General features: G+C 47.2%; 1 protein-coding gene across 1 annotated transcript in view; it reads right to left on the bottom strand.

The window, feature by feature from the left end:
- Positions 1-13,388, bottom strand: part of LOC104988553 (nodal modulator 1) — a 57,415-nt gene that overhangs the window by 14,245 nt on the left and 29,782 nt on the right. The window contains exons 15-23 of the mRNA XM_010839911.1: positions 12,738-12,869; positions 11,353-11,489; positions 9,779-9,866; positions 6,262-6,325; positions 5,605-5,700; positions 3,191-3,409; positions 3,006-3,088; positions 2,017-2,176; positions 1,478-1,644 (exon numbers count right to left, since the gene is read on the bottom strand). Coding sequence (XP_010838213.1) covers positions 1,478-1,644; positions 2,017-2,176; positions 3,006-3,088; positions 3,191-3,409; positions 5,605-5,700; positions 6,262-6,325; positions 9,779-9,866; positions 11,353-11,489; positions 12,738-12,869 — 1,146 coding nt within the window. The remainder of the gene's footprint in view (positions 1-1,477; positions 1,645-2,016; positions 2,177-3,005; positions 3,089-3,190; positions 3,410-5,604; positions 5,701-6,261; positions 6,326-9,778; positions 9,867-11,352; positions 11,490-12,737; positions 12,870-13,388) is intronic.

Genomic DNA, 13,388 nt, shown 5'->3' with positions numbered 1-13,388 from the left:
AACTCATACAAACCATGAAGGTGTCAAGAGGTAATTATCAGCAGCTAGTTTTTCTTTTATTGTCATTCACTGGGGCCCACGGGGAAGGTCAGAAGGTCTCCTCTCCTCCCCTAGGGTAACCAGTATAAACAATTTGCTTTGCAGCCTTCCAGAACTCTCTGTGCCCACACAAATCTTATCAACACTATGGCTACTGTTGATGGACTTCATAAGCGACTGGGTGGGAGTGGGGTGGAGGAGGGCCCCCAAACCCTCTGGCCAAGTCGCGTTCTCTGGCCTCAGCTGTTTTCCCCACTGCCCTCGTCCACCAGTCCCCACCAGTCGGCCTCACTGTTTCAGAAGAGCTGCATCTCACTCTAAAGCAGAGGTTGGCAAACCATGGCACACGGGCCAGTCTCTGAGTTTTGTGATGGAAAGGAAGGGATGAAGTGAAAGTCCCCAAGCATGTGTATCTTTGCACAATTAAGTTCTTCTTTTTCCAAAGAGTCAATTCCTAGGAGTAGAAATGACTTCGTGGATGTGTGCACTTGAAATCCAGAAAGAAACCCCCGATCTGAACTCCAGGGTGGTTGTAACCATTTCCAGCTCCTAAATTACCTATGTGTGGGAAAACACACACTTGCCAAAAAAATGGATATTGTCTTCATTATTACAACTATAACCCCAAACCCAGTGTTTTGATGGTAACTTCTTTACGTTTGCCTGGTCACTATCGAAGTCAAGTGTTCCCCGTGTGATTATGAGTGACCTGGATGACTTCTGTGAATGGCCTTTCGTGTCCTTGATTCACCTTTTCTCTGTTGGCTTGTCTTTTTCTTTTTTTTTGGCTTGTCTTTTTCTTATTGGTTTTAGGAGACTCTTGTAAACTGGGGTTGTTATTTATGGAATAGATATTTCTCTCCAGTTGGACTATCTTTCCATTTGTTTTAAAAGGCATTCTGCAATGCAGAATTTTAATTTATTAGGTGATGGGATGTTTCTCCTCTTTTGGTCTCGATATCGACAACACTCAGCCTCAAGGGTCTCTGGACTCACTCTGGCCACCACACAGCATGCTTCTTCCCAAGAAGGAAGGAAGGAAGAGAGAAAGATATCAACTTCACTCTAAGAACATTCTGTGTCCTTTGACAGAGAACAGAGTCAAGGATGAAGGCTTAAAATGCTTCCCAGAAGGTATGCACACGAGCTGAAGTCAACAGATCTCCAAAATTACAAGTGAAAGAAAGCAGAGTAAAAAGAGTACGGCCTGAATAATTCCGTTATATAAAATTCTAAGAAATGCAAACTGATCCACAGTGACAGAAGGCAGATCAGAGGGGTGGGGAGGGCCAGGAGAGAGGGGTTACCAAGGGTACGAGGAAATTCTGAGGGGCGACAGATGTGTCCGCTATTTTGACTGGTGGTATGCTCACGGGTGTTGTCATGTGTCGAGACTGTCAGATTACACACTTTACGTGCAGTGTATTGTATGATTATTATACTCCATAAAACTGCTTTTTAAAAGCACACGGTGTTACCTCAAAGCTCACGCCTGCCAAGGCATAAGCCTTAAAGTCGCCTATGGTTCCTTCCACTGCAGTCAAAACGTAGCCCTCCTTCTGCGAGGACACAGTATACTCCAGGTCACTGTGCAAGGGCCCAACACTGAATAAAAGAAAGAAACGCTGGTGATGCCTTGCTTCACATCCTAGAGGAAGCATCACCTGCCCCCAGGAAACCTGGCTCCCCAGCTTCTTTCCTGGGCTTCCCGAATGAAAATGTGGAAGTGTTAGTTGCTCAGTTGTGTTCCGACTCTCTGCAACCCCATCAACTGTAGCCCGCCAACTCCTTTGTTCATGGGATTCTCCAGGCAAGAACACTCCAGGCAAGAGTGGGTTGCCATGCCCTCCTCCAGGGGATCTTCCCAACCCAGGGATCAAACCCAGGTCTCCTGTATTGCAGGTGGATCCTTTACCGTCTGACTCAGCATGGGCTCCCCGACTGGTCCCAATAACTGGTTCTTAGTCAAGGGCTTACCTATAGGCACCTTTGTCATCGGTAAAGACCGTGATCAGGGGTGAACTTGCCCCCTTTTCACTGATGACGATCTCGACTCCTTCCAACTCTGGGTGGATCTGGCCTTCTAGAAACAAGCCTGCTTTCCCTTGGATCTCGATCAGCTTCCCTGGGCAGCTTTCTACACAGGAAAGAGACAAACAGAGGAAGAGAGGGGGGCTTCCCATTAAAGAAGGGCCTAAAACTGAGATATTCGAAACTAACTCCAGTGAGGCTTTTGACTACCTCAGAATCCTCAGTTACTACAAGAGGCCCAAGCCTCTCAACATTTATGAACGGCCCTGTTAAACTGTCAGGAATGTTAGCAGGAATAGCCAACAAAGCTGGCTTTCCCCAGCTCCTCTTCCTCAGACCTCACTGACCACAAGTGAGGAGAGAAGCCAGTACCGCAGGTCAGGGCCTCTGTAGCCAGACCTCAGAGGACCCAGCATGGAAGGCGGCCCCAGACAGGCTGCCCACTGGACAGCCACGCCCTTCAACACTCTCCTTCCAAACACACAAATGCTCAGGGTTTACTGAACCCGCGATGCTGGCAAAAGCTGCCTAAACATTCCACCAGCACCTGGTTATCTCATCCCCAAAAGACCCTTCCATCACCCCAACCCAAAACAAACATCACGAACAGTTCAGATACATGAAGACATTTCAGACGTTTCAACCACGGATGCTGTTGCTTTTCATCTGCCTTCTGGTGTCAACCTGATAACATCAAGGAAAAGCAAGTCCTTTTTCAAAAAGATCCCCAATTCTAACAGTGATAGAGTTACATTTACCGATTTAGACCTCTCACTCATTCACTCACTCGTCAGATAGTAACATCTATGCACCAACAGGGACTGAAGATGCCTTAGGAAAACGGCTTCACTATAAAACAGCACAGAACAGAACCCTAAAGGCAGGGAAAAGACAGGTGTGAAGGCGTGCCGTCGGCGAGCTGAGCTGACATTTACCTCCACTGACGGTGGCTTCCATGGAAGGAGGATAAAAGAGCAGCTCTTTAGATGAAGGTGTGACAGTGATTTTCTCTCCGGATCTAAAATAATTAAGACACTTCAATGTGGCTGGCCTGTCCCCCCAGAAGGAAGGACATCCGAACAGGGGGACCCTGCAGGGAAAGCCCACCACGGGCACTTACCGTGCCCAGTAGGAAAAGTCGTAGAAGAAGGGACCCTGCAACTCGTCTACCATCTCCTGCACAGGGGGCTTGGTCCTCCCCTCGCCTCCGGCCTCTCCGCCGCTCCTCTCCCTCTCCTGCCTGCGGCTCTCGATCTCGGCCAGCTGCTGCTCCCTCCGCAGCTCCTGCACAGACTTCAGGGGGCCAAGGACCAGGGCAGGCTCGCTGTCAATGGAAGACCTGGAAGAAAGGAGCAGCCCAGAACACAGAGTCAGGGACCCCTGAGGTCGGTCGAAATCGGTTAAAAAAAAACCAAGGACCTCATCAGACAACCAACTGTGGCACAGTCTTCTCCTGTTTGGGATCAACAGTTTAAAAAAGAAAAAACAGGAAATTGAACTTCTTTGCCATGTGGAAGCATCTGGGAGATCTGGGCTGGGATGAAATATCACTGACTTTATGATCTGAAGGAAACTGTCAACTTCCTGAAGGATGTGGAGTCCCTTTCACATTACCGTCTTCTGTCTTTCTTCCAACCTTTATTGAGAATGTACTCTGCAAGAGAATCAGGGTCTGGGGAGACTGCACAGGACAAACAGCATCCCCTAACCTGTGGAATCCACATTCTGTGATAAGAGGCAGATGACCAACAGAAAAATGATGCCAAGTACAATGATAAGTACAATGAAGAAAACTAAAGCAGCGTGGACAGAGCAGAGAGCTGGGCGGGCGGGGATGGAGGGGGGAACTATATTTGATTAGGGACTCAGGCCTTTCCCAGAGAAGGAATGGCAGCCCACTCCGGTATTCTTGCCTGGAAAATCCCATGGACAGAGGAGCCTGCCGGGCTACATTCCATGGGGTCACAGAGAGTCAGATACAACTGAGCACAGGCCTTTCTGATAAGGTGACACCAAGCCGACTTGAAGGAAGGGAGAGAAAAAGCCACACGCTCTGGGTGAGGAGGCCCCAGGCAAGAGGTGATAAGTGCAAAGTCTCAGAGCCTTGGAGGCAACTCCCTGGCCATGCTCCAGGGACAGCAAGGAGACCAGGAAGGGGGACAGAGGGACCCAGGCAGAGTCAGATTAGGGGTCAGACAAAGGCTTTGCAAACCTCGGTGTGGACCCAGGCTGGACGGTGTTTTAAACAGATGACAGGGTCTCTTGGATCAGACGGTAAAGCGTCTGCCTACAGTGTGCGAGACCTGGGTTCAATCCCTAGGTTGGGAAGATCCCCTGGAGAAGGAAATGGCAACCCACTCCAGTATTCTTGCCTGGAAAATCCCATGGACAGAGGAGCCTGGTAGGTTACAGTCCATGGGATCGCAAAGAGTCGGACACGACTGAGAGACTTCACTTCACTTCACTTCTACTAAGGTCACTCTGATTCCACATGAACAACACTGTTATGAAGCAACAGCCAAAACACAGAGGTCAGACAGGAAGCTACAGCAACAAAACTGGAAGAGACAAGAGTGGGTCAAACCAAAGCATAGAGGCCGAGAGCTAAGAAAGGGACGGATGGTGGACGTATAGTCAGTCCTCCGTCTCCACAGGCTCCACATCTGAGGACTGAACCAATCACAGACGGAAAATGTTTGGGGGGGGAAAGTTCCAGAAAGTTCCAAAAAGCAGAACTTGAATTTGCCACAAGCTGGTAACTATTTACATAGCATTTACATTGCACTGGATATTGTAAGTAACCCAGAGATGACTTACAGTATATTTAAAGCATAGGGGAAGATGTGCAGTAGGTTATATGCAAAGGGACTCTGCTTTATAAGGGACTTGATCATCTGCAGATTCTTGTAACCACGGGGGGTCCTGAAATTAACTCCCATGGATTGTAGAGCCCAGGATTTGCAGGTGGATCAGCTAGGTATGCGATGCAAGAGAAAAAAAAACCCTTTCATTTCTTGAGAAAATTAGGGTGTCAGATGCAGCCACCACAGGCAAGCATTCCTCTCAAAGGCGCCATGCGAGTAAACCTGACCCTCAGCGAGAGCGCCCTTTATCCACTTTCTCTCACGACCCTTCTCACATGAGGTGTCATCTCTATTTCCCAAGCCTTCGAGAAAGGGTCTAAAGAAAAACAGGCATATGTTTTTAAATTTCCTAAAACACTTGAAATATAGTGAACAAACCAGAGATTTTTTTTTCCCTTAGCAGAGACAGGAAGTATAAAGAGTTCAGGCAGAAATTTGAGGCACTGAAGCGAGCTGTCAGGAGGCTCTTCCTCATCCACGGTTAATTCCTGAATCATAAAAGGAAAGGAGGGCTGTTGTGAATTTATGGCTGTGTCATATAAGAGCGAAGGCCATTTGTATGTATACCTAGAGATAACAAATCAAAAATAGTTTTCAGAGCAGCTCTGAGAGAAGACAGCCTGGCCCCCCACCCTCCCACACTCGGCCCACCATGGAACATCGGCCTTACTTGATTGTCACGGTCACATCCATCATTTTGTCAGTGGTGATCGTTCCAAGGACGTGGTGGCGAATGGCTGTCAATGTCAAGATACTGGGTGAAGACCTGTAAATCAGAAAGGGAGAAAGAAAACACCATAACAGCACCTCAACGTCCTCAAAGGATCACAAACAATGCCCTTTATGGGCGGCCTTCCTGACCCTGAAATATACTACGTGAAACTGCTCTTAGCTTGGCATGAGAAAACTTCTGAAATACATACAAGTGTCTTTAAGGGTCAACTGATTCTCCACTCCCAAACTTTATGTCTCTAATTTCCAGTGAAACCCACAAGCATTTGTGAAAACAGGAAAATGGCAGACTTGAGCTTGAGAAATTCCTATCAGTGAGGCTGGAAGATTCAACAGACGTTACATTCAAGCCAGTTCAAAACCACAGCCTTCCATCCTGGGTTTACAGAATTCTTGGGGAAGAGCTGTATCTTCACTTCCTCGGTTATTTACCCAAGTGTCTTAAAATCCTTATCTGCAAATTCTTTTCACTGCCTAACCTTACTACTTCCAGAAAACATACAAAAAAACTCCCTTGTTCTCAGAAATAACTGTCGCAGAGATCCACGCTCACCCCCCTCCACAGACAGCACAGAGCAGTCGGCACCCGGCTTACGTGTCATAGGTGTAGAACGCTTGCTCGAACCGGTGGCAGGAGCGAGGGGTCACCTTGTACACGCCTGCAGCCAGGAAATCAAAAGTCATTTTCAGAGAAGAGCATCTATTCCACTGAGCAATTCCAACATCTGGAATCCCAAGGCAGTGCCTCTCCTTCCTAACAGATCACATACGGGATCTGAAAAGCCTTTTGTGCTGCCTACAGACGGCTTCTTACCAATGACCCATCCACTCAAAGGTCTGCCCACCACGTCAGGATTTTCATTTTCCATCATTTAACAGCTCACAGTAGTTTATTCTGTGCAGACCAAGCTAACAGACACATGCATGAGGAGGAACAGGAAGTACATTTCTACTGGGATTCAGACTGAGAATTTCCTACGTAACAGATTCTGTTAAAGATCCAAAGACAGCCAGAGTCTGGACTCCATCCTCTAAATATTCCTAAAAGGTGCATGGGGCAGGGAAGTCCCAGAAAACCAAGAAATAACTACAGAAAACACTTCCACGCCATGAGCGCATCAGGCTAACACTCAGATTAAGGGCATATGATGTCGTATGCCAGAAAAATACAGTTTCAGGAAGGAGCCAAGTGTAGTAACGGATTCTCCCAAATGATCTTTCACCAGCATTCTGGCCATCCGCCCAACCCAAACATGAAATTCGTTCAAATTCGTTCTCATCACACTGATCAAGCCTCAGTGCAGTTACCTAAAAAAAAAAATTGTTAGGTTTCTTCATTCACTTTCTTTGTTCTTTCATTTGACAAGTGTTGACAGGGCAACACTCGGGCCAGGTGTTGCATCAGGTGTTGACACAGAGTGGGGAACACGCAGAGTCCCTGCCTTCATGGGGCCTGCCATCTACAGAGAGAGAGAAGGGTTCCACAGCCACCAGGTATGATGGGTGCGGTCCGGGGAGGAACTGGGCCTCGTGGGCACAAGCACAGCAGAGATCCCAGCGACACTGGGGCACTAGCCTCTCTGGGGAGGAACATCAGAGCCAACAAGTGACAGGCAGGCAGGCAGAGCTAAGTGAAGGCAGGTGGGGTGGAGGGCGCTGAGGCAGAGCACAGCATCTGAACCACGGGCTTGCTGGCTGCCTCCCTAACAGCTGCCTTCCTGCCTTCAAACCAGCTCCCACTTATGCTCAGGGTGAAAGCATGCCAGCCTCCAGCAGCAAATCCAGCTGCCCCAGGCTCCCTTGCAGCTAGAAGTGGCCATGAGACATGGTTCTGGATGATAAGACATAAAGGAAGTTTCCTGGAGGATGTGGCATGGAAAATGTTTGCCCACCCCTCCTCTCATCTTCTTGCCTTAGACATAAGTTTTCTGGAGCAACAGTAGGTACCTTGAAAACATGAAGCAGAAAATAAAAAAAAACCAAGTGGGGGTTTCCCTAGTGGCTCAGTGGTAAAGAATCCATCTGCCAATGCAGGAGACAAGGGTTTGAACTCTGGTCCAGGAAGATTCCACATGCCATGGAGCAACTAAGCCCATTCTGCTGTTGTTTGGCCACTACACCACGACTATTGGGCCAGCACTTTAGGGCCCAGGAGCTGCAATTACTGAAGCCCACGTGCCCGAGAGCCCACGCTCAGCAACAAGAGGAACCACCACGATGAGAAGCCTGCACACTGCAACTAAAGAAAAGCCCACAAACTAATGAAGACCAAGCACAAAATACACTTTAAAAAAAGAAGTGCATAGTTCATTAAAAAAAAAAAAAGGAAAGGACTAAAAGAATCACAAAGACACCAACCCTAACACCTACCATCTGAACCCACGCCTGAGCTGTTAGTCTTTGTTTTGTTTTGTTTTGTTTCATTTTTTGGCCATACTGCATGGCATGCCGGATCTTAGTTCCCCAAACAGGGATCAAACCCGTGTCCCCTGCATTGGAAGGGCAGAATTTTAACCACTGCACCACCAGAGAAGTTCCACTGCTAGTCTTTGTTAATGAATCAAATTAACCCCACTTGTCAGGGGTTGTCATACAGATTTTGGTACCTGCAGCCAAAGGCATCCTAATTAAAACACAGAAACAGTGGCTGGAACAGAGGGTGACAGGTAGAGCTAGATTACAGAGGAGTTCAAGGTCTGAATAAGGGTTCTATACATGACTGTGCCCTATCTGTGGTGTATACATGGTAAGACCCCCAGTGGATGCCTGATATCGCAGATAGTACCAAACCCTCTACGTACCAAGTTTTTACCTACACTGACAGGTGGGTAACATATATGGAGATGTGCCCAAGGGCCGGACAGGAGCAAGACAGTCAGAGACTTCACCATGCTTCTCAGAAGGCATGCAATTTAAAAGGTATAAACTGTTTACTTCTGAAATTTCCCATTTAATATTTTTGGACTGCAGTTGACCAGAGGTAACTGAAACTGTGGGAAGTGAGGTTACTGTACTTTATCTTGAGAACCAACAGAAGTCCCTAAATTATTCCTTAGGAAAACACAAAATAAAACTACAATGAGATACTACTTTAGAACCACCAGGATGCTACAAATCAAAAAGACAGTAACAAATAATGGTAAAGAGGTAGAAAAATGAAACCCTCAGACATAGCTGGTGGGAATATCAAATGGCAAATACAGCTTTTTCAGAAAATATTTTGGTAGTTTCTTAAAAAATTAAACATAAATTTATCATTTGATTCCATTCCTAGATATCTCCCCAACAGATGTCCACACAAAACCTGTACACAAATGTTCACAGCAACATTATTTATAATAGCCCCAAACTGGAAACAATTCAAACACCCACCAACTGGTGAATGGATACACAAACTGTGATATATCCATGCTATGGAATACTGTTCACCAATAAAAAGGAACAAATTATTAATATCTGCTATGACCTGAATGAACTTCAAAAACATTATGCTAAGTGAAAGGAGCCTAAAAAATAACAGTATTGTATGACTTCACTATATGAAGTGTCCAAACAAGGCAAATTCATAGAGACAGAAAACAGATTAGTGGCTGCCAAAAGCTGGGAATAGAGATGAATCGTAAACATGTAGGAAGGAATCACTGGAACAATGAAAATGTTGTGAACTGGATTATATGGCTGTATGGCTAGGTATATTTACTAAAAATCACTTTTAAAAGTATTGTACACTTTAAGTGGGTGAATTTTATGGTCTGCAAACTGCATCTCAATAAAGTGATTAACAAAGAGAGAAAGCAGCCACTGGAGGATTTTTAAGCAAGGTGGGAGTGATCACTCAGCAGGAGAGATCATGGGCTGATGGTGTTCGATTTTTCGAAGTGAAAGGGCCCCGTGGTCTGGACTCAACTCAAACTCAAGAGCCTGGGAACATGTGCCAACCCCCAGCTCTAATTCTCTGGGTAAAAATGCTGCTCCCTCCAGAGGCGTTACCCACAACCAAAATCGATAGCTTGATGCAAACTGAACCGAGATGGGGAAAAACACCTCTGAAAACACTCTCGAGAGCCTCTCCATTTCCCTCGCTCAGAGGACATCGATCCTTCCAGACTCACCGGGCTTGGACAGGCAGAACCGGTTGACTCCTTTGGAGAGGTTATAAATCCCCACGTTCTCGGGTCCATTCCCATCCTGGTAAAATTCCTACGGGAACAAAGCCAAGATGATGCCTTACCAGGGAAGACGGAAACACCCAGACGAGGAATAAGCTTTCTGCTTCTGAACCAGTCATCTGTTTTGCACATTAATCATTTGAACAGCTGGATGCCAGGGGAAAATTAAAAGCCTTCCAAAACTTCCAACAGAAACGTGATCTTTTTCATTCAGTCAACGAACATTTACTGAGCACCTGCCATGTGGCTGACCCAAGGCTGGGCCCTGGTTGCTGCCACGGCTCTTATTTTCAGCGTGGCTTACGTTCTGATATGGGAAGACAGAAAATCCATGCAGTCAACAGAGAAGTCAGTAGATGTCATCTAGGAAGTCACAGAGCTTAGCGGGAAATAAACAGGAAGCAGGACAGAGTGCCCTCCGCAGAGGCTTGTTCAGCTTGGCCTCAGGATAGGCGCCCCCACCCCCTACCCCCCGAGCAGGTTAACACTGGGGCTTCAGCCTGAATGATGAAAAAAAGCAACTACACTCAGTTGTGGAGAAGACACAGCATTTCAGGTAGAAAAGAGTATGTGCAAAGGCCCGGAGAAGGGATCGAGCTTGGTGCGGAACTGGAGGCAGCTAGTGAACGAGGGGGTAAGGGGTAGGGGTGAGACGGGAGTCAGCGAAGGGCTGGCTGTAATTAGGAGTACGTTCTTAGTCTAAGAGAAATGGAAATCAAGGACTGGTTTCCCAAATGTCTCTCGCTTGTTCTCAACTGGATATTAATCAACCCGTTTCCTATAACAAAGCTGTCTGTGGACCATTTGTAGATAAGTGGTTCGAGCGTTCAACTGGCATTAGAGAGACCAGTCTCACTGCTCTGGTGTCTAACATAAGTAGCCACTTAAGTGTCGTTTGCCCCTGTTTTGCCACTGAGACCTAACAATGACACCTGCCATTGCTAGAAGTCAGATTATACAAAATTCAGGAACAGACCTACGCAGGGCTACACAGGTGCTCCCAGCCTAAAACCCACTGGGTAACTGCCAACCCAGCCACAGACACTGCAAGAGGACAACCAACTCTGCTCAGCCACACCTGTTCCTAAGAAAGAGCAGGGTACACAGGAAAACTTCAAATACGTGAGAGATTTGCTCATACCTCACTACAACCCTGGGGAGTAAGTATTACGATCTCAAGTTCAGAAGGAAAAATGGAGGCCCACAAACATTACTTAACTTGGCAGGGCCTACAGAGCCCACATGCTCTGCACTACATCAACGGCTTTCCAAAATCACTAGTCAAAGTTAGAGTTTAACATGGAGCCAGGACAAGGAACTCTCCCCAACAAAGGCATCTTTCCACTAAGGGACTTAAAATGCTTCCTGACGGTGTTTCCATAATAGGTGGGTGAGCTGAGAGGCAGAAAAGGAAATCTGGCTTGACTATGCTGATGATCCTCTTGGCACACTAGTCTTTCTCACTCTCCAAAAGGCGAGTGTCCTTCCAAATAAGAGCATCCTCAGCAGCCACTTACCAGAGTGATGGCGTGGGAAAGGGAGCACCGGAGCATGTAGCCCGTCTGCCTGAACTCAACGGCAGACACATCGTCCTCCAGAACCTCCACCTCCAGACTCTTGTTCTTCCAGCACCAGTCTTCATGCAGGATGCTGACTGCAAAGGACACGACATGGACACCCATGTGGGCAGAGCGCACCACCTCCCTGAATACCCCCAGAGAAACAGTGCTAATGAAGTGCGTGAGTGAGTTTATACACATGCTGTTCTTATTGTTAAGTCGCTCAGTCGTGTCTGACTCTTTTGAGACTCCACAGAGAGTAGCCTGCCAGGCTCTTCTATCGAATTCTCCAGGCAAGAATACTGGAGTGGGTTGTCATGCTCTTCTCCAGGGGATCTTCCCAACCCAGAGATCAAATCTCTGTCTCCTGCTTTGGCAGGGAAATTCTTTACCACTGAACCACCTTGGAAGCCCCTATATGCACATACATACAAACAAGTATGTGTGTGTAGGTATATATACAGAGCTGGCCATGCTGGGAATAAGCAATTGCTTAAAAAAAAAAAAAAAAAACTGAAACCAATGGCCATTAAAATCACTAACAAGGAAATCCAACTGAGCCTAAGACCAGGCTATAGGTAAGATATTCAGACACTGGCAAACTTGCTCTCTAAGGGACCAGAGAGTAAATATTTTCACCTCTGCAGGCCACACAAGTCTCAACTACTCAACTCGGCCTCTGCAGCACACAAGCAGCCACAGATGACACACAAACAAATGGGTGTGGCTGTGTTCCAATAAAACTTAATTCATAAAAACAGGCAGCTGCCCTCAGATCATAGTTTGCCAACACCTGACATTAACAGAAAATACAATCTGCCTGAAAAATCAGTCTACTACTTTTGAGGCTGTTTACAGCCAGCAGCTTCAAGCTGAATTCTGACAGAGCAAAAATATAGGCAATGGGCAGCTTCTTGAGGAAGATGAGGAAAAGTGCCTTCTCCTTCCCAGGCACTGTGTCGGGGCTTTACAAACCGGATTCCATCACTCTGCAGAAAGGTTCTGTGACTCCTACTTCAGAAGGGGAAACCGAGTCCCAGGGAGATCAAGTAAGCTGCCAGGCTCACACAGCTGCTAAGTGGTAGAACACGTCAGTGTGATCATATGACACCGTTTTCAGGAATTTACAAATAAAATGTCATGAGAAGTGTGTGGATCATCCTGATGAGGTGGCAGTTGGTTCAGAAACCTCAACTCCTGCATTACTGCCCAAGCTAAATAATGCAAATTCAAGGTCAAAGGACAAAGACAAACAAGAGTTAAACAAGTATAGTTGGGATGCAACTAGAGAGCGAGTTTTCAGAAACTTTACAGAGACAGGAAGTGCTGCCTTCAATTCTTACTCTTGTATTTTCCGGGCAGCACGTTGTCAAACATGAAAGTCATCGAGTTGACCTTGCCGGAGAGGTGGAGGCTCCGCTTCTCGCCCTGGCGGCTCAGGGACTGCAGGGTCACCAGCAGGTCACCGCAAGTGTCTGCAGAGAAAAGATGCAGGGGCCTCGCTTGGCGGCTTTGGGAACCACAGCACCTGTTCCAACCCTCAGCTGCTGTGTATTGCTTGCTACCACTTAGCTCCTGGAGGGCAGCCCCAGGAGGGGTCCTTCAAAGCTTGCAGGCATCTACTTGATTCTAAGGCATTTCCCCACATCCCTACCTCTCCCACCACGTAAGGCACTGGCACCAAGCAATGAGGCCGCCCAGCATTTACTGCACTGGCAGAAACAGTATCTGCTGCTGCTGCTGCTGCTAAGTCGCTTCAGTCGTGTCTGACTCTGTGCGACCCCATACACTGCAGCCCACCAGGCTTTCCAGTCCCTGGGATTCTCCAGGCAAGAACACTGGAGTGGGTTGCCATTTCCTTCTCCAATGCATGAAAGTGAAAATTGAAAGGGAAGTCGCTCAGTCATGTCCGACTCTTAGTGACCCATGGACTGCAGCCTACCAGGCTCCGCCATCCATGGGATTTCCAGGCAAGAGTACTGGAGTGGGGTGCC

The sequence above is a fragment of the Bison bison genome, unplaced genomic scaffold (assembly GCF_000754665.1).
Source record: "Bison bison bison isolate TAMUID 2011002044 unplaced genomic scaffold, Bison_UMD1.0 scf7180017864135, whole genome shotgun sequence".
Classification (NCBI taxonomy): domain Eukaryota; kingdom Metazoa; phylum Chordata; class Mammalia; order Artiodactyla; family Bovidae; genus Bison; species Bison bison.
Note: the sequence above shows the minus strand (reverse complement) of the source record. Positions and strands in the feature narration are given on the sequence as shown.